The sequence below is a fragment of the Helianthus annuus genome, chromosome 10 (assembly GCF_002127325.2).
Source record: "Helianthus annuus cultivar XRQ/B chromosome 10, HanXRQr2.0-SUNRISE, whole genome shotgun sequence".
Lineage (NCBI taxonomy): Eukaryota > Viridiplantae > Streptophyta > Magnoliopsida > Asterales > Asteraceae > Helianthus > Helianthus annuus.
In genome coordinates, this window is record NC_035442.2 from 20,989,449 (window position 1) to 21,012,494 (window position 23,046).

A 23,046-nucleotide genomic window follows, 5' to 3' on the forward strand; every position below is an offset into this window, starting at 1 on the left:
AACGGTTTGCGAGTTACCTCTCCAAATGTGGCTTCACGAGTAGTGTCTGCGACAATTCATTAATTGTCTACCATAAAGGTGACCCTGTTGCGTATTTGCTTTTATATGTAGACGATATCATCCTAACAGCCTCCAGTGACTCTTTGTTAAGGAGTATTATTAGCTCGTTGTTAACAGAGTTTAACATGACTGACCTTGGCCATTTACACCATTTTCTTGGTATCGCGGTACACAAACAAAAGAATGGCTTGCTCCTCTCTCAGTCCACTTATGCAGAAGATATTTTGGCTCGTGCAAACATGTCGAACTGTAACCCCGTTAGCACTCCAGTTGAAGTTGGTTCAAAACTAGGTGCAACTGATGGCGTCCCATTTGCCGATGGATCATTATATCGAAGCCTGGTCAGTGCATTACAGTACCTCACCATCACCCGACCAGATATTGCGTATGCGGTTCAACAGGTATGTCTCTTCATGCATGCCCCTCGAGAGCCACACTTTCAGCTTCTCAAACGTATACTAAGATATATCAAAGGCACGCTATCCCAAAGCCTTCTTTTCACGCCGATTAGGCTGGGTGCCCTGACTCACGCAGGTCCACCTCTGGATATTGTGTGTACATGGGAGACAATCTTATCTCTTGGTGTTTGAAACAACAACTATATCCCGGTCCAGTGCTGAGGACGAATACCGAGGCGTTGCAAATACAGTTGCAAAACTTAGTTGGATTCGCAACTTATTATCAGAATCGCATCTTCCGGTCCACAATGCATCCATCATTTATTGTGACAACATCTCCACAGTATATCTAGCCGATAACCCTGTGCAACACCAACAGACCAAACACATTGAATTGGATATACATTTCGTTCGGGAAAAAGTTCTCCTTGGCACAGTAAACCTTCATGTTCCAACAGATTATCAGTACGCGGACATCTTCTCCAAACGGTTACCGAAGCACTTGTTTCAATGTTTTAGATCCAGTTTATGCCTTTGGTCGCCCACGGCTCAAACTGCGGGGGACTGTTAGCCAATAATATCATCTAATATTATTGGTATATATTGTGACATAATTTTTGTGATATTCCTAATTGACAGTGATTGACAGCCTTGTATTGTTTTCGTAAATAACTCTCTTTTATGTATTATATATAGGCATCTTGTATCCATTGTAATAATCAAGTAATATACAGACTTACACATCCGTCTTACCTGACTTTGACTTGCCAACATCAAAATGACTCGGTAAAAGGGTCTTGAGGTTGAAGACTCGAAGACCACCATCCAACTATCAAGTCAAGCTAGACCTAATGGGCCACATTAGATGAGACAAAGTCTAGGAGTGTACAAAATTATTCGGAAACGTAAACGACCAAAAACCAAACCGTATTTATAGCCGGAAAACCAAGCCAAAATCTTTTTTGATTATTCGGTTCCTAACCATATCCGAATTGCTTATTCAGTTTTCGGTTCCACAAATATTTCTTATTCGGATAAACGAATCAAGTTCAATCAAATAAACCGAATAATAACATGTATAATCGTTTAATTCGGTTCAATTAAACACATTTCTAATTCGGATCACTTTTGTTTAGGTTAGTACCAAAAAGGAAATCAAAACCAAATAAGTTAATATCCGAACCAATAATACACCCTTAGTAGCTCCTAGTAGCTACAAAAGCTAAGGGTACCATCTATATGGAATCAAACGTGATGAAAAACTAAAATTACTTTCCAATTTGGCATATAATGCATAAAATATGAAATGATGGATTTGATGCTAATACGTTGATGGTCCAATTCTAAAAATAAATGATTGATTGTTTTCTTTAATTTTTGGTTGGATATAAGAGAAAAAAGAAAAGCAAAAAGGGAGTGGTATAGAGGAACGTCTTGTCGCCACGTGACTTAGCGTCGGCCACACGCGGATAAGCATTTGTCATTTATAAGCTCTCACTACGTCTTTTTCAACCTTTTGTCTTTCTTCCACATATTCCATATCATATACGGTCTATCACATAAATGTAATTGTTTTAATGCCATTTATATCAGAATTATATTACCTTTTCTCATATAGTTTTTTTTTTGTATTTAGAGCATTCGGATCCATTCCATCCAATGTTTTAAACAACGATATGAACAAGCCAGTTATACCGTTAAATTTGATACTAGACACGGGCCCGGTAAGATAGAGGCTGGTGGAACCCGAATAGGAGATGTCTTATGTACCAATGGTAAATCCGATTATACTGGTTGGAACTGTTAAATCGGTTTGTATTATTTTAAAATTTGATTTTTTAACTATAATAAAATACGATATTAAGTTAACATCGATCTTCCATATTTCTGGTAACTAAAATGATGCCCTCCATTCTAATATTTCATCGCTGTTGAAGTTGTTACCTACATCATCCAATGTATTATTGTTTATATGTAATAAAAGTACTCTTAAAATGCATAAGACTGCCCGGTATGGGGCTTGTCTTAGGGCCGTCTCCCCCATTCAGGATAGTCCCACACCGCCCCCTAGGGGCCCGACACGGCAACGACGTCGGAAATCCGACGGTGGAGACGAGGCATGGAGTGGTGGGGTCCATTCAATATATCCGTTGAGATATAACGGCTATTTAAAAAAAACAAATTAATTTAAAACCTTTATAAATACCCACATATCTATCCACTTTTATACCAAAATTCACCCACTTTCTCCAAACAACTCCCACATTTTTTATACAAAATACCCACATAATCTTCTCTAAAAAATACACCATATCATCTTCTTCTTCATCGGGTTCAACGGACACCATGGAAGCCGTAGTTTTTTTTATAAACAAAGTGGTAGAGGCGACACAAATAATTTTGGAAGAAGAAGAGGAGGAGGAGGTTTCGTCACAACCACGAAACAGGAACCCACACATCGAGCGAGACCGAGAAAGTTAGTGATATTTTTATTCTTATATATTTATTCTAAGTTTTTTAAGTTTATGTTTTTAGTCTTATTTTTTTAATTATAAGTTGTATATATATATTTTGTTATCTTGTAGGTGCTAACCAAAGATTAATCGTTGATTACTTTGCCGACGAGCCGCTGTACTCTGAGGCTATTTTTAGACGCCGTTTCAGAATGAGTCGTCGACTTTTCTTACGTATCGCCGACGATTTACCAGCTTATCACCCGTTTTTTACCATGCGACCCGATGCTAGAGGCAAAATGGGCTTCACCACCTTACAGAAATGTACTGCGTCGATTCGTCAACTTGCTTATGGGACGACAGCCGATTCTTGGGACGAATACTTAAAGATGGCCGAAAGAACTGCTAGAGAATGTTTATACAAGTTTTGCAAATTTGTGGTAAAGCTCTACAGCCAAAAATATTTGCGAAAACCGAACCACAATGACGTTCAAAATTTGTATCAACACCACCAAGCAAGGCACGGTTTTCCAGGCATGCTCGGGAGCATTGATTGCATGCATTGGTCATGGCGGAATTGTCCTACCGCTTGGCGAGGAATGTATACGCGAGGCGATCAGGGACATCCAACAATAATTCTAGAAGTTGTTGCGTCTCAAGACCTATGGATTTGGCATGCTTTCTTTGGTATTCCTGGTTCGAATAACAACATCAACGTTCTACAAAATTCGGAGGTTTTTGACGATGTTATAAAAGGGGTCGATCCTGATACGAGTTTTACAGTTTCGGGCGTGGAGTACAGACGCGGGTATTATCTTGCCGATTGAATATACCCACAATACTCTACAATAGTTAAAACGGTTAGGCATCCTGCGGATGAAAAAAGAAAGAAATTTGCCAAGTTTCAAGAAGCGGCTAGAAAAGATATTGAACGGTGTTTTGGGGTTCTCCAACAAAGATGGCATATTATTGAAAACCCAGCACGCGCTTTTACACCCAAAACGTTGCGATACTGTATGTATGCTTGTATTCTGCTGCATAACATGATCCTCGAAGAAGACGAAGGACATGCAATTTGTGAGTATGACGAGAACGCGGTGGAGGAGAATAATGTTCCGGTTAGCGGAGAACAACAAGATTTGAACAGGTTCTCGTTACATAACGATTTCACACATGTCAATCTTCAATCGGACTTGATCGATCACATTTGGAGTCTCGGAGAAAACAACGTGTAGTTTTTTTATTTATTTGTAACTTTAGGCTTTTTTTTAATTTAAGTTTAGGTTTTTTTTAATGTTACTTTAGGTTTTTTTTAATGTAGCTTTAGGATTTTTATTTTAAATGTAATTTTAAGTTTTTATTTAAATGTAACTTTTTTTATTTTTATTTACTTTGTTTTAATTAATATGACAAAAAATAAATAATAATAAAAAAATGGAGGAGGAGCATCCCCACACCCTTGGATAGTCTCCAAGGGGAGGGTCCTTCTCCTTTGCCTACGTGGCGCTTACGTGGAGGATAGTCCTTTGGAGGCTATCCTCCCCCCTAATCAATGGTCTATATTTTATAAGAAAATAGTTGTAGATAAAATCGTGATTAGTTACATAAATCTTAATTGAGATTGGATTGTTTTTTGAGATGAATTTGTATTTTATGGAATTAAAGGGTTAACTAGTAACCTGGTTAAACTACCCGGATCAACCAGTTAGGCCATTTCAGAGTTCAACCCGGTATGAAATAAAAACCGGTTTTTAAAACATTGATTCCACCATTTATACCCTATAATTACACTAAAAGCAACCATATTTTCTCTCTTTCAATTAAATCCTACTTTTTATACCTTTATTATTATTTTTTCTCTCACTCCTCCACTCACAACCACTTTTAAAATATTATTAAAAAATTACAGAGGGTGAACAATGTCCCCTCAAATATACAATTAGTTAAATCGCACCAATTACAAAAAATAAAGATAAAAAAATCATTTGAGTCGGAGTGATTGACTGTTTAAACTGTTACAAAGTCACGAGTTATTACTCAAATTCACAAATAATCATAAACGGGTTGACCAGAATACGACATGAATTTAAATGGGTTCGACACGACACGAATAAAAATATGAGCTAGGTTAGTATTGAAGAATTTCAACCCGACAAAATTGACACCATTGAATTAATTACTTCCTAATTATTCTACTTTTTAGAACTTCCTTTTTAATAGTTATAAAAAAAACATATGAATGATTTTATTAAAACAATAAAACCGATTACTATTTCATAATTCTGTCACTTAATAAATAATTTATAAGGTATAATAATTAGCGTTAAACTTTGAAATGGATTGTTTGGGACCATGGAATTGAAGTTTTGTTAATGAAAACTTTATTACATAATTCAAAGAGGATAGTTAATGGGCATGGAAATGAATATAAAGATGGTGATGATGTACGATTGTACGTGATTGAATACGGCAACGGTATTTCCTTTGAGTTGCTTTCACGCAATAGACTACTTGTTATTGGATTTTTAAGTGTTCAAAGTTTAAAAGAGTAAAACTAAATGCCACATTTGCACATCTTTTGAATAATTGAAGGACCATTCTGTAAATCATACAACGACGTGGAAATTGGTATACGGTACATTCGTTAGCATTTTGATGACTAAGCTGAGATCTCTACAAACCAAGTTATTGTAAAAATGGTAAGAATAGATTTGAGCCATCTATATTTACAGAACCCTCTTCGAAAATCAAAAAAAAAAAAAAAAAAAAGAATTGGCCCTATTCGAGATAAAAAAAATTTGGGCCCTATTCACAAATTTTCATATAACATAAACTAATCAATCATTTAATCAAATATATAAATACTAAAAACCAATAATACTACGATAATTGAAGGACCATTCTGTAAATCATACAAAGAAGTGGAAATTGGTATATGATACGGTAGGGGTGTGCATGGGTCGGTTTGGGTCGGTTTTGACCAAAAACCATAACCATAACCGCGATGTCGGTTATTGGATAACCATAACCATAACCGATCGGTTATGGTGGTTATGGTTATTCGGTTTTGATGTTTATAGCGGATCGGTTATGAGTGGTTAACCGTGTATTTAGCTTAGCTAAAAATAGCTTAATTTTTTTTAACATGGAATAAATTGTTATTAGATACGATACATAAGTACATTCGTTAGCATTTTGATGACTAAGCTGAGATGTGTACAAACCAACTTAATTGTATTTAAAAAAAAACTGATTACATTTTAATCTTCGCATCTTATTACACTTTAATCACTTAATTTTAACAAAATTATGGAAAAGCAGATAGTAGTTACAGTTTTCCCCTTTATAAAGGGTGATTATATTTGCATCCAACTTTTTCCTATTTGCATCAAGTGACGTGACATTAACAAATTCATATTTCTGTTTTTCTTTTATAACTTTCGATATATAACATTTTTTTATTAAAAACGAATATAGTTCTACACCAATTACAAAAACTAAAAAACAAAACCACTTAAGTCGGAGTAATGGACTATTTAAACGGTTGCGAAGTCACTAGTTATTGGTTAAAATCACAAATACTTAAAAAACGGATCAACCCGAGCACGATGTGAATTTAAATAGGTTCGACGAGACACAACTTGAATAAAAATATGGACCGGGTTAGGGTTGAAGAATTTTAACCTGACACGATTGACTCCCCTAAACCGCTAAACGTATCTCCTGATTATTTTATTTTTTAGAACGTCATAACTTTTATAGTTAAAAATGTGAATGATTTTTTTAAAAACAATATTATTACTTAATAATTTATAAGGTACACTTAGCATTAAACTTTGTAATGGATTGTTTGGGGCCATGGAATTGAAGTTTTGTTAATAAAAATTTTTATTACATAATTCAAAGAAGATAGTTAATGGGTATGAAAATGAATATAATGATGGTGATGATGTACGATTGTACGTGATTGAATACGGCAACGGTATTTTTTTCTAGTTGCTTTCACGCGATAGCCACTTGTTAAGTTGTTAGACCACCCATAGTGGCCCTTGTTTTGGGCGTTTTTGAGTCAAACAACGCCACCCGACGCCCACTTCTCCGCCCCCTTTGGGCGTTTTTTAACCAAAATTGGGTTGGAGCGTGAAATATTCCACGCCAAGAGAACTTTCAATTGACCAATCACATGCAGGTTTAAACATAATGCCCAATAAAATATTTTTATTTTTATTTTATTTAATTTTATTTACACCCTTTTTAACATAATGCCCCATATCCCCATTACATTCATTTTAGAAAACGTCCCATAATGCCCCATTGCTGACTGTATTACTACATGACGCAAAACGCACAAAGATAGAGTGTTAACCACTACACATGATCTTAATGGGGATTTCTTTACAAGAACGTTCAAACTTTTTTGAAAATAAAACTAAATACAACATTTGCAACTTTTAGAATAATTGAAGGACCATTTGGTGGTACATTCGTTACGCATTTTGATGACTATTTACTTACTTAGGTTTTTACTTATTTTTTTGAGTTCTTATTTAATATTGTTGTGAAACAACGGCCTACTAGCAATCAATGTACATATATATAAACATAAAAAACAAGGAATAGAAAGTAAGAAAGAGAGAATAGAAGAACTCATTCTTATATTCATTGAATGTGTAATACCAGTTACATGAAACTTCTATTTATAGAGGCTTAACATTAATACAAAGGTAATAAATATATGGAGGTACATATGTGGAGAGTCATAATAAATATATGGAGGTTACATATGTGGAGAGTCATAATAAATATATGGAGGTTATATATGTGAAGAGTCACCACATTATGATGCATTCATAACACTCCCCCTTGACTATCCACATGTTGAAATATAATAGTCCACTGTTCTTTTAATACGCTAGGTGATGTTGTCTCGTTAAAAACCTTGCTAGGAAAACCCAGTGGGATAAAACCATAGCTAAGGAAAAAATAGTGTAGCGCGTATTTCCCCCTGATACTTTTGGATCAGGTGTGTTGCCTCATTAAAAACCTTACTAAGAAAACCCATTGGGATAAAACTTAGTTAAGGGGATAAAGAGTGCAACTTGAATAAATCTCCCCCTCATTATAATATGTATCCTTTAAGTAAAGTGGGTCCATTATCCTCGAAAGTTGCTCAAAACTTTTGTAGAATGATTTGTCGTTTGATGCCTTGAAGTGCAATCCTTTATATTAAGTAATGTTGTAAAATCTTCTTGTGAGACTTCTAGTGCTTCCTCTTGCGAACAAATACCATAAGATCAAAGACTATTTGTGTTACATTCTTTATATCTACAAGTGTAACACCCCAAAAATATAGATTTTATATATATATATATTAAATACCGGTTTTGAACAATATAAAATAACTAGGAAATAAATAAGCTAGTTAATTACAAGTCTTGTAATTAAGTGAAATTTGATTAAAAACACCCCAAAATGAAACTTGAGAATAATGGAGGGGCCAAAAGTGTAAGATGGAAACTTAACTTAAAAAAAATATATAATCAAAACAACACACACACAAGTGTGCGTGTAGGTGTGTGCGATCAGGAGGGAAAAAGGGGAGAGCAAACCCTTGTCTTGTTCTTCCTCACAAATCCTTCAAATTCAGCCAAGAATCAAAACGAATCTAATGCATGTTTGATGAATTGAAGTCCATAACATCATCTCTTCATAAGGTATGTTGAGAAATTGGTGTATGTTTAAATAATAAGTTCTTGGTGAAATTATGATGCACAATTAGGATGAAATTATGTTGAAATTGTGATAAAGATAATGAAGTCTATATGATTCTAAGTAAGTTTTGATAAACACAAGTAGATCAAATGCTATGGTTAGGTATTGAGTTGAATGCACAAGTATGAACAAATGGGTTCGATGTGTAAATCGAACTCATGAAATCTGGAAGGTTAATAATGATGTTTTGAACTCATAATAATCAGAAATTTGATATAAAAAGGTTATAGTAAATATGCCTACTTGTTAAGTAGGAGTTTTGATGGTTAGAAACTTCAATAACATGAATGATATGGCTAATTATAAATTGTGCACATAAAGTGTTTGATGAAACACCCAAATGAAATGTTGGCTCTAACAATTCACCAAGTAACGTTGATATGAAATTATGAATGAAGTATGCACAAATGTACATACTTTGAGTATGTGAATAATAGGCATTGATGATAATTGGGTTGCACATTGTAGGCAACTCGGGTGAAGCTTCGGGAAGTCAAGCCGGGGCAAACGCAAAATTGAAGGAAAAGCAATAAGGTACGTAACTTTCGGTTTCGTTGCATTTATGCATAAACAATAGTCTTAGAAATGTTAATGAGATTGTAGTGTCAAATGCAAGTTTGGTATATCATGGAAGTGGCGAAGTTCACTCGACAACCAAACGGGTCGAATAATGGTCGAAATGGTAGTGTTTTGTAACACCCCGAAAACGGGTTTGGTAATCAACCCTGTTAATATTAAGAGACGGGTAAAATACCGTTAATGGTAAAATTTAACCCGGCGAATATTAGGACTTAAACAATAATCCTTATATTAAAATAAAAAGAGAATAAAAGCTTTTGAGAAAAACAAAGCTTATAGGAAGCCCGAGTTAACGGGACTTAAAATAAAACGGGTTCTAACTCCCGGAAACCCACTAAGTTAACTAGGAATGATTTACCTAGTTAGTAAAGTGTAGCTAAGTGAAAACAATAAAGAAGAACAAGGACTAGTAAACCTTTTATAAAAAGTTGGAACTAAAGGGGCCAAAGTTGGAACAAAAGAAACTTAAGTTTTATAAACTAAAAATTAAAACACAACACACACTTTGTGTTTGTGTGTGTGTGCGTACGCCCAGGAGCAAGAACAAGGGCTCCAAACCCTAGTTCAACAAATTGATCAAATCGAAGCCCAAATCAAGAGCCAAATCAATGCATGAACACAAACTCGTGATCACCTTGTCAATGGGATCGTAAGGTATGTCGAATTTCTAACATTCGTGAAGTTGTAAAAATTTGATAATCATCCTAGTCGCGAATTAGGCATGAATTAGAGAAGTCGTGGCTAAATTAGAGATGTATACTTGCTTAGGAACGAAACCCTAGGTGAAAATCATACATAACATGCTATGAATTGAATGATTGAATGAATTCCTATACTAGGCTAAGTGGGTATTAGTCATAAGATGGAATTGATGGTATGATTATGATTAGAATCATCATGCCTGTTAAGTAATCAGGAAATACTTAAACAATTTGCAAGTTTGAGTATTTGATCATAAGTGATAGTGGTGAATTTTGATGTTAACCTTGGTAAAAATAACTAGTTATGAACTAGTTTTTAAATGTGTAAAAGTATGCTCATTAGGTGTTTGATAAAATGCCTAAATGAATGCTAAAATGTGAAAATTTTGGGTGAAACACATATTTGAATAATATGACAAATTATGCGAAGTATGAACCGATAAGGATTCAAAGCATAAAGTTAATCTAGACTTAACTGTGTAAATGATCAAAGTAGTTAACTTTTGATAAGTTAAGTTAACTAATGAAGAAGTCGAATAGAAGTTTCGACATAGAAAATAAGTGAGGTGGAATAGTCGTGATTTTTAATGACTAATTTAACCACCTCGTAAATGTTGACAATAGTTTGACGCCTAACGAGCTAGGTGGAGGCTTGGAAAAGAAGGGGTCAAACGAATTTGATTAAGAAGAAAGGCGTATTCGGGATGCGAGGTAAGTAAAGCTTACACTCTAGTTATTTAATACCTATTGGTTTGATAGGTCGTGAATAGTAAGTCTTTTTTTTTTAAATTATGATGTTCCGACACGGCAAGTGCGGTCCGGAACAAAAGACAATGGTCATAAATCATGTTTAATGGATAAAAAGGAATTAATAGATGATTTACAAGTAAAACGACTATACGGTGTAAACCGGAGTTAGTCATATGGATAAGATGGTAATAAATATCATCTCATAGAGTCTCATGGTCCTTTAGACCAAACGGGTCAAAAGGTGAAATTATCACCCTTTGACAATATCGACTAATGGTTTGTTGAGCTATATGATCATAGAAATAAAAATCAGATGGATATGTACATCTCTGTCGCTTAGCGGCTACTAAGGCAACGTATCAAAACGAGTCAATATATTGATTCGAGCCAGGTATGTATATTTGGTCAATTCATCATTAGAACTTGAAGTTTAATGAGGGCCAAACAAGTTAAAATGGACATTTGGTTATCTTTTAAATAAGCCGAATGATTTAAGTTATAGACATTGTGTTTTAAAATCATAATGACTATTTAAACAAGATCCTAGTTTAAAAGTGGAATTTTGGTCAATTACGACATGAAAAGTCTTTTGTTGTAAAGAAGGATTTAAGATGACCAACACGCCCTCGTAAGAAAAATCGAGCAAATGAACCTTAAGAGTTGTTTAAAAACAATTTATATGATCAAGCAAATACTTTGAATAAGTATAAAGAGTGAAAAGGGTAAATCTTGGGTCAAATGACCCTATATGAGTTTTTACCGTAAAATGATAATCCGAGGAGTAAAACTCGGAATATATATATATCTCCACATTAAATCCTCCACACATATAGTTGTGGTGGAAGATCATTTGATTTGTGGAAATAAGATGCTAGAATAAACGAGTATGAATTATGCGGAAAAGTGCTTAAATACCCTTAACGGGTCAAAATAAGCATTTAAGTACAAACGGGTTTAAGAATATGCATAAACTCGTGAACTGAACCTAATATGATAGACAATATTGAAACTATAAGGTTCATGCGAATTTGAGATCAAACAAACATGTTTGTTTGATAAACGCATGAACGGGTCAAAACTTTGTAAAAAGATATTAAGTCGAGGACTTAAAAAGTCTGAAATTTCATTATGCCAGATGTTGGGTTTTAACACCATAAGATGGAGAATTAAATTACGGATGCGTAGGAAAAAGAATCGGGTAAAACGGATTAAAAATGAGTGAGTTATGCTCGTTTCCGTGAAATCGGGTTATGCTGGAAATATGCAGCAACCAGCTGCAACAGTCTGTCGAAAACACATGCTAGCGTAGCCCGACGGGCCGTAGCGCTACGCGAGCATGTGTCAGTTTCGCGAAAATCGTTTATTTTAGCCGTATACGCATTGCGAACCCGTTTAAATACGTTCTAAGTTACGTATGACTAATTCAACTCATGTTTTATGAGTTTCAGGTAAAATTCTAGCACCGGAGGACGATCAAGCACAATGAAGAACCGAACACGATCAAGAAATAAGCTTCCGCACGACATTTCGTTGTTACTTTTAAATGACGAACTTAATTACATATGTTCTAAACTTTTAAATTGTAAAAGGTTTTATTAAACCCGTAATTCCAATGTATATGTAAACTTAATTACATGACTGTTTTGGTAAAATATACGTTAAACCTTGATTTATAAGATCGGGTGTTACATGTTCGAAGTGACTTAAATGTCACTCATTAAGTTTGAGTTATAATAGCGTAAACCATGGAATGGGCGTGATACGCTAAGGTTGACAAGCCCGGGAATGGGTAATTATGGTTAAAAACCAACGTTGATGAATTATGCAAGTATGTAACCGTGGTTTCGTTATATTATGTTTATTTATTAATTCTAGCTTATTGAATTGAAATTAGCGCAAATTGCAAGCTCGTTATGTCGCTGAAGTGACGAAGCTCACTAGACAAACAAAACGGGTCAAAATATTGGTTAAAGTAAAGTTTGGTATGTCTTTGATATGGTGGTTTCCATTAGACAACCAAACGGGTCAAAACAAGGTCGAATCGGAAATGTTGAAGTGAATGGATCATCACTCAATGATTAAAAAATATATTAAATGCGTAAGCCGTGAAGCGGACACGCTAAACTTGTTGCAAATGAACCCTTGGTATTGGGTCTAAAGTTCAGGAATTTATACTTGTCAAATTGTTAAAAAGAGCATGCTTGAATCATTGAATACAAAGCATGACGTAAATGCGTAAGTAACCCTCGATAGAGGAGCGGAATGCTAATGTTTGCAAAACCCGGGAATGGGTAAAATAGTTGAAAACAAGTGATGATAACAAAACAAATTTTTGGACTTGTAGACAAACGGGTCGAACAATCAAATAGCGGAATTACAGGCCAACTGATTATAAACCGGATTTTAATGTGAACAATGTTGTTAGACGGGTCCAGAATTTAATTACGGTCGCGTAGGAAAAAGAATTACGTAAAACGGACTTGTATAGCAGAAGTTATGCAAGTTTTAAATTGGTATTTTGGTGTTTTTTCGTAGCTGGGTATTAGCAGCATAAAACCAAGCAACAATCTGCCAAAAACAGGGCGTCGCGTAGAATCACCGTCGCGTAACGCGACGATCTTCGCGGGCCGCGTAAGCTATATAACGATCTGTCGCGCCCCGCGACAGACCCATAATTCAGCATTTGTTTCATTTTTTTCGATGTTCGATAACAGAACTTGTTTATACGTAATTTAACATTGTCAAAACTAACATTTTACGTGGTTTTGGCATTAGGTGAATGTTCACAAGGTTCCGGATGAAGATCAAGCGACTTTCAAGAACCGAACACACCAAACAAGCTTCCGCATTGATCTATTTTGTTTAGTTAATATGTAAACACTAAGTATTGCATTTTGAATGTTTAAACTAGTTAGGATGATACCTCAAATACTTTGATCATGTGTGATCGTTAACCAAATAAAGTTTTTGTAAGCTCGCGTTTTTGTTTAAAATGCGTGCATAAATGTTATAAATGTGTTAAAATAAGACAGTCGTTACAACAAGACTAACAGAACTAGCTTTCATGGGTTAGTAAAATATAGACACGTATCATTCTTACCTTTAGGGTATCGACATATCTGCTTTACCATTCAAATGTCTCCTCATTGGACATGTGCTATATCATGTTGATAAATTCAAATAAAAAAAATATATATTATCATGCATAGCTAGAAAGTTAAGTTAATACACAATTGCACTTTAGCCATGGTACTTTTGAAATGAGAATCTCTACTTTGGTAGGGGATGATAATAATCATTTCTTATAAAAAGTGTCTGAACAATCTTTAACATACTATAAGGTTGAGCTCTCTACATACTAAAATGTCCCACCAACATCTTCTAGATGTAGTTTGATAGATGAATAAAAGTATGATTACAAATATATTCGAACTGCAAGTCGAGTAATAATTAGACTATGATAGGGTCATTAAAAAAAATCCCCTTCTAAAAGCTCGCCAGTTTCCCTTGATGATGCTTAGATATCATCATTGTAAAGTGCGATTATAGTGAACTTTTAAGAAAGAACATTTGATAAAGATGGATAATATTATCAAACTTATATTGCTCTTTATCAGAATATATCATGAGTTATACAACACTCAACTTGACTACTTCAAATCAATGCTTCAGGCATTTGCAATCATATACATACTTCTTTCAACTTTGAAAAACAATGTATGTGCATTCACTTTTTAGGAGTTCTATTACATATACCTCCTCAATGATTTCTATATCATATGTAAGGATGTCTTGAATATTTAATCCATATTGTACCATGCTTATACATTGTACATTAAAATGCCATGATAACCAGACACAAGTTTTCTATGTATAGTTATTGGTGCACAAGAATTACATCCTGAAGATGTTTCAACTAACCTTCTAAGCACTTAAATGCTTTACGATACTCATCAAGAGTTCCAATTATATTCAACGTATTCAAATATGAATTTGTATGCAACGATCATATCGTTCTCGAGAACTCATTTTACATGATTTTTGATAATTCAAATCCTTGAGGGGCTTTCATGTAAACTTTTAGTATCAAGTGATACATAACATTCATAAGACGCATATCAATTCTCTCTTTATATTACCAGACTAATAAAATATTGGAAAGTCATTACATCCACCATTAGAGAATGTTTCACTATTGAAGCTTAAACAATGAACCTCTCACGTTTCACTGAAAGGAAGGTAACGGCTGGCACATAGATGGAGTCGCTGCTGATTTACCTCATGGCTGGATAGATAAATGTTTGGATTTTTGCGATTATTTTTTAACAGGAATTGCTGAATATCAAAAGCTTATTACACGGAATCCCATTTTTTTAGAACGAGTTGAAGGAGTAGGCATTATTGGTGGAGAGGAAGCAATAAATTGGTGTCTCGTTGTAATCAATCATGGGTTTTTGCGAAAATCCTTGTGCACCATATTTGCCTTATCTCATTTAATTTGATTTTCACATGATTCGCATAAAAGACCCATTTGTAATCAACATACTTTACAAATTCAGTTGTATGGACTATTGGTCCGAAAACTTTCCATTTCATTAGAGAATTCAACTCTACCTCATTCGCGTCTTTTCGTTTTTGGCCAATCATTTCTCATAGGCAGATCTTAAGTTTTGATCCTTATCATTTTATCATTCAAGCGCTATTTTATATACAAAAGTATAACGACGTCGATTTCAATTCGATTCCATATATATTTAGACATGATACAAATTAACGAGATCTCTTTAATTTCAGGTACCTGAGGTTCTTCTGGAACCATCATGTCTAATGTCTCTTCAGGAGACCCTTTTAATATAACCTTGACTTGACCATCTTAATTAGTTGCTCCAACTTTCGAGGAATTTTATTATTGGAATCGACTAGTCTACCACGATTCAGTGTGCAATAGACTCATTACAAACATGTGGTTGTTCTTCTGGAACACTCATCTTAATTGGAGCATTAGCAGTTGGTATATGTGACATAGTCACCTTCTTAAGGTCAGTGAATGCGCCTGGTAATGGATTCGCTAATCTTTGTAATTGAGTTTTCCTTTGAACTTCTGGTTGATACTTTTAGTTTTGAGGATCAATGATAATTCATACTAACTCATTTATTTTCCAACTGCTTTTTATCTCCCCCTGATGTTGGGAATGTTAATCCATTGAGATGGATATCAATTAATTGAGCCATAAATAAATATCTCGTGAAAGGCTCTATTCGTTATCATGTATTCCCAACCACCTTTTAAGGTCCCATTTTTGTGCGTAGTGGTGGATCAATTTCAATATATACCGCACAACCAAAATCTTAGAAATTACATCTTTGGTTCTTGACCAAAAACCAACTATAATTGGGGAGAAACTATTACAACATATTGGCTTGATGTGAATTAATTTTATTTCATGTAAAATTACATGTACTCATATATAAACATGAACTTGCTCTCGTGATTATTGGCTTTGCTCTCAATCGTAGACGTTCAGTGATCGTCTTAACAAAAGCAATTCGTGTGTGAACATAATCTACAGGAAGTTCAACACTTATTCCGTTGATCATTAATATCTAGGGAAATAAACTTATCGTCACTACTAATAAATACATGCAATCTGCAATATCGTGCTTGCTATCTTATTAGCTAAGCCATAAATTCCACAAACATCATGTTGTGAATTTGATAACCATTTAGACGATGCATCGATTTAAAACACTAAATAGTATCATGTTGAGATACGCATATCTCTTAATCATTTCCAGAATATTTAGGGATACACACCCTTAATTTGCAAATAAACAATTTCCCTTAAGAGCAAGCATAATATGCTATCTGCTAGAAGAATCTTTAAGTTCTTCATTATTTTTCACATCATCATTGACTCGGTGTGGTCTAACCGGTCATGCCAATAAAGTAAATAATCATGGTCCATAAACTTTTGGTTTATGATCGTATATATATTACTTGCACGTATGCTAGTACAAGACATAAGACACGAGATAATGTATAAACTATCATGTTATATCACCATAATTATTTCCACATATCATTCGCATATTATCGCTCCCTTATTCTTTTTCACTTGTGATGGTCAATCTCATTATTAACTTGGCTATCGTTTAATTTCTAATGGTCGATCTCATTATTACAATGACCATCATTGCAATTTTCTTAACTATGTCCATGATTACGACATTTTCAATGATCTTTATATAATCACATTCACTTTAGGAAACGAAATAAGCAAAATAAGTTTCATAACTTTTCATTATTTACTCAGTCACACGAATATAAAATTATTTCAATCTTTTCATACTCTCATAATGATACTGCTACTTCAGGAGCGTAACTCACGTGTGATCAATGGGAATTTATATTTCCAGTTTTTGCACTTAATAATTCTTTTCACATCATAATATACATCATAATATGAATTTGAAAGTAATCAAATGACCGAGCATGTATTATCGGTTTAAAACTTTATGATAATGAGATTTAGGGAGTAGGACACTTCGAGTATCATACTAAGTATATATACAATCTTTTGTGAGATTGACATTTAACCACAACATTATGATTAGAACTTAACTCACTCAAAGCAAAAGTTCTTATTCAAATATAGGAGTAAATTACGTTTTTGGCCCCTGTGGTTATGTCAGTTTTACTATATTAGCCCAAAATAAGAATTTTTAACGTATCTGCCCCCATGGTCTCTATAACTAACTATTTTGGCCCCTGAGTCTAACTCAATCCATTAACCTGGTTAATTATTTGTCACATGTAACTCACATGATGGGCATATTTGTAAATTCACCTCCCACACATATTAAATTATCTTTAATATATATTAAAAATATCTTTAAAGAAAAAAATAATTTATATTAACTCATCTTCTTCTCTCTCACAAAATAAACCCACTTTCTCTCTCTACTCTATCTCTCTCCTATCACTACGGCACTACCTACTTCCACCACCACCACCAACCACCATCATATCCCCCACCAACCGCCACTGCCACAACCCCTCACACGCCACCACACACAGCTCCCCACAACCCCACGCGCAATAGCCACAAACCCACATCTAAATAAGAAGTCGATGCAGTCGGATTAGATCCCACCGGAGCAACTTTCAAAAGAATCTAGAAGTTCCATAGAAGTTCCACTGATCTTATTTGGGGGCACCGGTCATTGACTCACCAGGAAATGCTTCTCGAACTTAATCTGTTGCAATTAGATAAATTTGTGAAATTTGAACGATTTGAGATGAAGAAGGTGAAACCAGGAGAGTTGAAGAAGAAGATGATGCCGCTACTCTAATGGGTGCTGCCATTTTGATATGCAAGTATAGTATTGTGTGTATGTATGAATCAATGTGAAAGTTGAGAGAATGATAAATTTGATGAGTTGTTTCCTGATTTTTAATTTGAGTGTTTGGATAATATCACATTTGATCTGCAAGCACTTTATATTTGAGTGTTTGGGTGTTTGTCAAATTGAGGGTGAAAAGGATCTGTATTTAGGGCTACTGAAGAAGATTGAATCGGAGGGAGCTGATGAATAGTGGTGGTTGATGATGATGTTGTGCGACGGTGGTAGGTGAAATCGATGGTGGAGGATGGTTGTCGGTGTAGCAGTAATGGCGGAGGTGATGGCGACTGGGTAGTGGTCGTTGCTGTTGGTGGTTGTTGATGGAGGGTTTGGGTGTTGATCACAAGCAGACCCAAATATTCAACAGCCCTTACATTTGATGGAGGGTTTTGTTTGTGTTAGGTTTGTAATTAGGGTTTCAGAGGTGTGTAATCTAGTGATTTGTGTTGGGTTTTGGGCTGTTGTTAGTTGGTTATTGCTGGATCAGTTGTGTGTTGTCGGGTTTTGATTTGTGTTTGAAGTTTATGTGAGGATGATGATGATGGTTGAAGATGATGAAGATCTGGGTTAGATTTAATTGAAGATCTTGGGATAATGATTTATGTGGGGATGATGATGATGGTTGAAGATGATGAAGATCTGGGTTAGATTTAATTGAAGATGAAGTTCTGGGGATGATGATAGGTTGAAGATGATGAAGATCTGGGTTAGATTTAATTGAAGATGAAGATCTGGGGATGATGATGGTTGAAGATGATGATGAAGATCTGGGTTAGATTTAAAGGGGAGGAGAAATTACAAAAATACCCATCATGTGACTTGCATGTGACAAATAATTAACCAGGGTAATGGATGGAGTTAGTCTCAGGGGCCAAAATGGTTAGATATAGGGACCATGGGGGCAGATACGTTAAAAATTCTTATTTTGGGCTAATATAGTAAAACTGATATTACCACAGGGGCCAAAAACGTAATTTACTCCAAATATAGTATTAACAAATATGTGGTATCAAAAACTCATGATCTAAAAACTTCTTGTGCATTGATATTTTCCTAATTCATTTGGGAATATATCATACTCACATAAACCTATGATAATTGTTAGTGCATTACGTTTATTGACTTTGTCTTGTTCATGTATTAGAATAGAATAGAATAGGATATCCAGTGCACGTGGTTCGAGAAACGATGTTTGGGATTTAAGGTGGTAGTTTCGCTCATATGGACATGTCCATATAAGCGAAACCATAACAACAGTTTCGCTCATATGGACAGTCCATATAAGCGAAACTACAAACAGTATATATAGGTGCATTGTTGTTTCTTTTGGGATGGTGACCTTCAGAAGTGTAACGTAGTGCTGCCAAAATCTGTCCAGGTTGTAATCGTTGTTAAATGCAATATAAGTGACAGATATTTGAGTATCAAGCTGTTTACGCATCTAGTTCTCCGATTCCGCCTTTGAACCGGACTTAAAGCTCTTCTGATCGACTCAGTCGGGTCAAACAACGATCCTACAAGTGGTATCAGAGCACAGGAAGAAGAGTTTAGCTTGATATCATCCTCATTCTGACTTCTACACCTTCTTTTATCATTTCAGAGAAATTTATCGGTCAAAATTTGCTCAAAATTTCACAGATCATAGATAATTGGACATAGACAAATCCTTGAAAGTTTCACATCCAAATTCGGACTAAAAATGGACTAAATTGGCTTCGGACTTGGTTTCGCTTATTTGAACATTAACTAGTTTCGCTTTTATGTCACCATGGTTTCGCTCATATGTCACCTGATTAAAGAGTTTCGCTCGAAAGACACCTGGTTTCGCTTATTTGACAACATAGTTTCGTTTATTTGTTAGTTGGTTTCGCTCATGTGACACAAAACATAGTGGTTTCGCTCATAATGTCTAGCTAGTTCCGCTTTTGTGTACAACATCAAGGTTCCGCTCTTGAGTACTTTGAAGTTTCGCTCCAAAGAACTTGTTTGGAGTTTCGCTCTTGTGAACATAGTAGTTTTGCTCCAAGGGTATCCAAACCTTAATATCGCTCCAGAGGACATTAGTCTTGGGATTTCGCTCCAAGATACTTGTGATTTCGCTCCAGTGTCATATTTTGCTCGAAAGTGAACGTTTTCGTGTCGGGATCATTTCACGTCGATCGAGTGTCAGTCTATTACAGTTTATTTGATATTGATTGTACTGATCGTGCTTGTTTGATTATCTGTCCAGGTTTACATCATGGCTGAGGAATTCTACAACACGTTTTTCAACGCGTTCACATCCGAATCGTCCGAGATTGCAAATGTTACACCAAAAACCATCACGAAGGCGATTAACGAAAACATCAAGCATGATAACTTTTACGGAACTCACTCAAAGCCACCAACTTTGGAAAGCATTGAGGATTATACCTGGTGGAAAGAACGTTTCATCAACTGGGCGAAAGCATATGCCCATGAAAGCTGGTTTTGTCTGGAGTTTGGATATGAACGGCCAAAAGATGACAAAGGCGAAGTTTTACCATTCAAGAGATTTTCAAAAGATGACAAAGCAGAATATGCAGCTGAACAGAGAATGATTGCTTTGATCCAGACAACAATCAGAAATGATATATTTGCTTTGCTCACTCATGATGGATCATCAAAGTCAGTTTGGGAAGCTTTACGAATTAAAGCTGAGGGGGGAAAACAAATTAGAAAAAATAAAATTGCGTTACTTAAAAAAGAATTTGATCTGTTTGACAATATAAAAGGAGAGACAGTGAGACAAATGATAGAGAGATTCTGTCACCTCAAAATCGAACTTGAACGTTTTAAAATTGACAAAACAAGAGAGGAACTTATTGATAAAGTCATTGAAGCGTTACCACGAGCAGATCAGTGGCAAACGTTTGTTTTTATCTTAAAAAATGATGCTTCATATGATGAAATTTCTCTTGATTCTTTGTTTGAAAAGATTGAAAGTCATGATCTGGAGTTACAAAAGCAAAGCAAGATGACTGGTTCTTCACATCAACAGAATGTGGGCTTGTATTACAAAGGCAGTGTACCTTCTGATAAAGGTGTTGGTTCACCAAAAACAACATTTAGTGGTGAGAAGATGATAGAACCACAAACAACGTCGACAAGTCATCATTCTAGATATCATTCATCTTCAAAGTCAAGTTCTGATGAAACTGATTCTGTGCAACATTGCTCTCAAATTGAAGAATTCTCCTGCAATGAGCATCAATGCAACAAAGCAGCAAATGAGTTTCCTTGCATCTGTTCTGGAGTCATATGAAGGTCTTGTAGCTGGCAAAATTGGAAATTCCGAATTGAGCAAAGAAGACTACGACCAAATTGATCCGGAAGAGATGGAGCTCATTGACATCCGTTGGTGTTTAGCTAGTTGTATTCCCAGAGCTCAGAGGTATATGGAGATTACCGGGAAACAATCGCTTGGAGGTGCTTCAACAAAACTTGGATTCGACAAATCCAAAGTGACCTGCTTCAGATGCAAGCAAAAGGGCCATTTCAAAAGAGAATGTAGAAACTCTGAAGTTGCTGAAGGAAATGAACGTCCTTTCAACGATGATTATTATCGAAAGGCGATCTACCATCGAAGCAGAGAAGAGCCAAAGTTGATTGAAGATAAACCGAAAGAAAAATCAAGAGCTTGTGCTGTAATTTATGAGGATGAAGGTTTTGACTGGAGCACAGTTCTTCCAGATGAAGATCGTCCTAAAGATCCTCCTGTAACAACTCATGGCAGAAAAGCATCAAAGGCTCCGCATTATGTTTTTGTTGCTGAAATTCAAGATGAAAACAAATACAAAGCACTGCTGAAATTCGTGAAGAAAAAGTTGAGATCAAAGAGAGAACTCGAGAAGAGATCATGAGTGAGAAGACTTACAGAGAAAGAAACGTGGTCTACAACAGGTTGGATGACATGCAGGAAGAGTATGAAAGTGCTGTCAGCAACAGAAGATGGGATAAGAAGAGAGAGTGTTACTACAATAGAGAAGGTGAACCGGTTGTTCCAAAGAAAGACATAATCTTTGATGATGTTCTTCTCGTTGTCCCGTTGAGAGCTGAATACTATAGAAATGTGATGAAATATGAAACATATGCTAAGAGGCTTGAAAAAGAAATCAGATATGCCATGTTATCGTGTCTAAGAAAAAGGGATGAAGAGAGAATGAAGAAGAGTGTTGAAGAGATGGTGAACAATCTGAAGAAGGTTGCTGAAGAGGTTGAAACAGAAGCTGTTAAAGTTGAAGTTGTGAAAGAAGCTGTTACTGAAGAACAACAGATTGAAAAAGAGGTGAAGAAAGAAGAAAAAGAAGAAAAGAATGAGAATTTGGATGCTGGTAATGATGGTGAGGAAGTCAGTATTGAAGAGAAGCAAGATGATGCTGATTAGATGCAGACAAAAGCTGCTGAAAACACCGAAGTGCCAATCACTGAGGTACATTCTGATTCTGAAGTCTTAAAAACAATTGATCAGTGCAAGAATGCATGGAACCGTGCAGAGCTTATACTGAAAAAGATGAGCAATTCAGAACAAGAGATCTTGAATTCACAAAAATCGAAAACATTTTCAAAGAAAAATGCAAAGAAATGTTAGAAAAAGAAAAAGTTTTTAAAGAAAATGATGAAAAACTTTCCGAAAAATGTCAAAAGATAGAAAAAGAAAATGAAGTTTTGAAAGAAAATGTTTCTAAAATGACAGAAGAGTGTTTTCAAAAAGAAATTGCTTGTCAAGAAATGAAAAAGGAATATGACTCTATGAAATTAGCATATCATATTACAAAAGAGTCATATGAGAAAGTGAAAGATGAAATGAAATATGCTCAATCAAGAATGAATTATCTTTCTGAAACAACTAAAGAGCTTAAACGAATGTATGCTATAAAACAAGATGTTGTTAATTCCTATATTGAGGAT

At 35.1% G+C, this 23,046-nt stretch overlaps 1 protein-coding gene across 1 annotated transcript; it reads left to right on the forward strand.

Moving 5' to 3' along the window:
* Nucleotides 1–2,804: 2,804 nt before the first annotated feature.
* On the forward strand, nucleotides 2,805–4,146 carry LOC110880744. Its single transcript, XM_022129205.1, has 3 exons — nucleotides 2,805–2,934; nucleotides 3,044–3,719; nucleotides 3,777–4,146. Exons 1-3 carry the CDS (start codon nucleotides 2,805–2,807, stop codon nucleotides 4,144–4,146), a joined length of 1,176 nt encoding a protein of 391 aa, XP_021984897.1.
* Nucleotides 4,147–23,046: the final 18,900 nt, after the last annotated feature.

Bases quoted from the DNA above. Each gene is read 5' to 3' on its own strand.
- LOC110880744 (XM_022129205.1), top strand. From the start codon at position 2,805: ATGGAAGCCGTAGTTTTTTTTATAAACAAAGTGGTAGAGGCGACACAA. The intron at 2,935-3,043 runs GTTAGTGATATT...GTTATCTTGTAG, and splicing joins CATCGAGCGAGACCGAGAAA to GTGCTAACCAAAGATTAATC. The intron at 3,720-3,776 runs GTATTATCTTGC...TAAAACGGTTAG, and splicing joins GGCGTGGAGTACAGACGCGG to GCATCCTGCGGATGAAAAAA.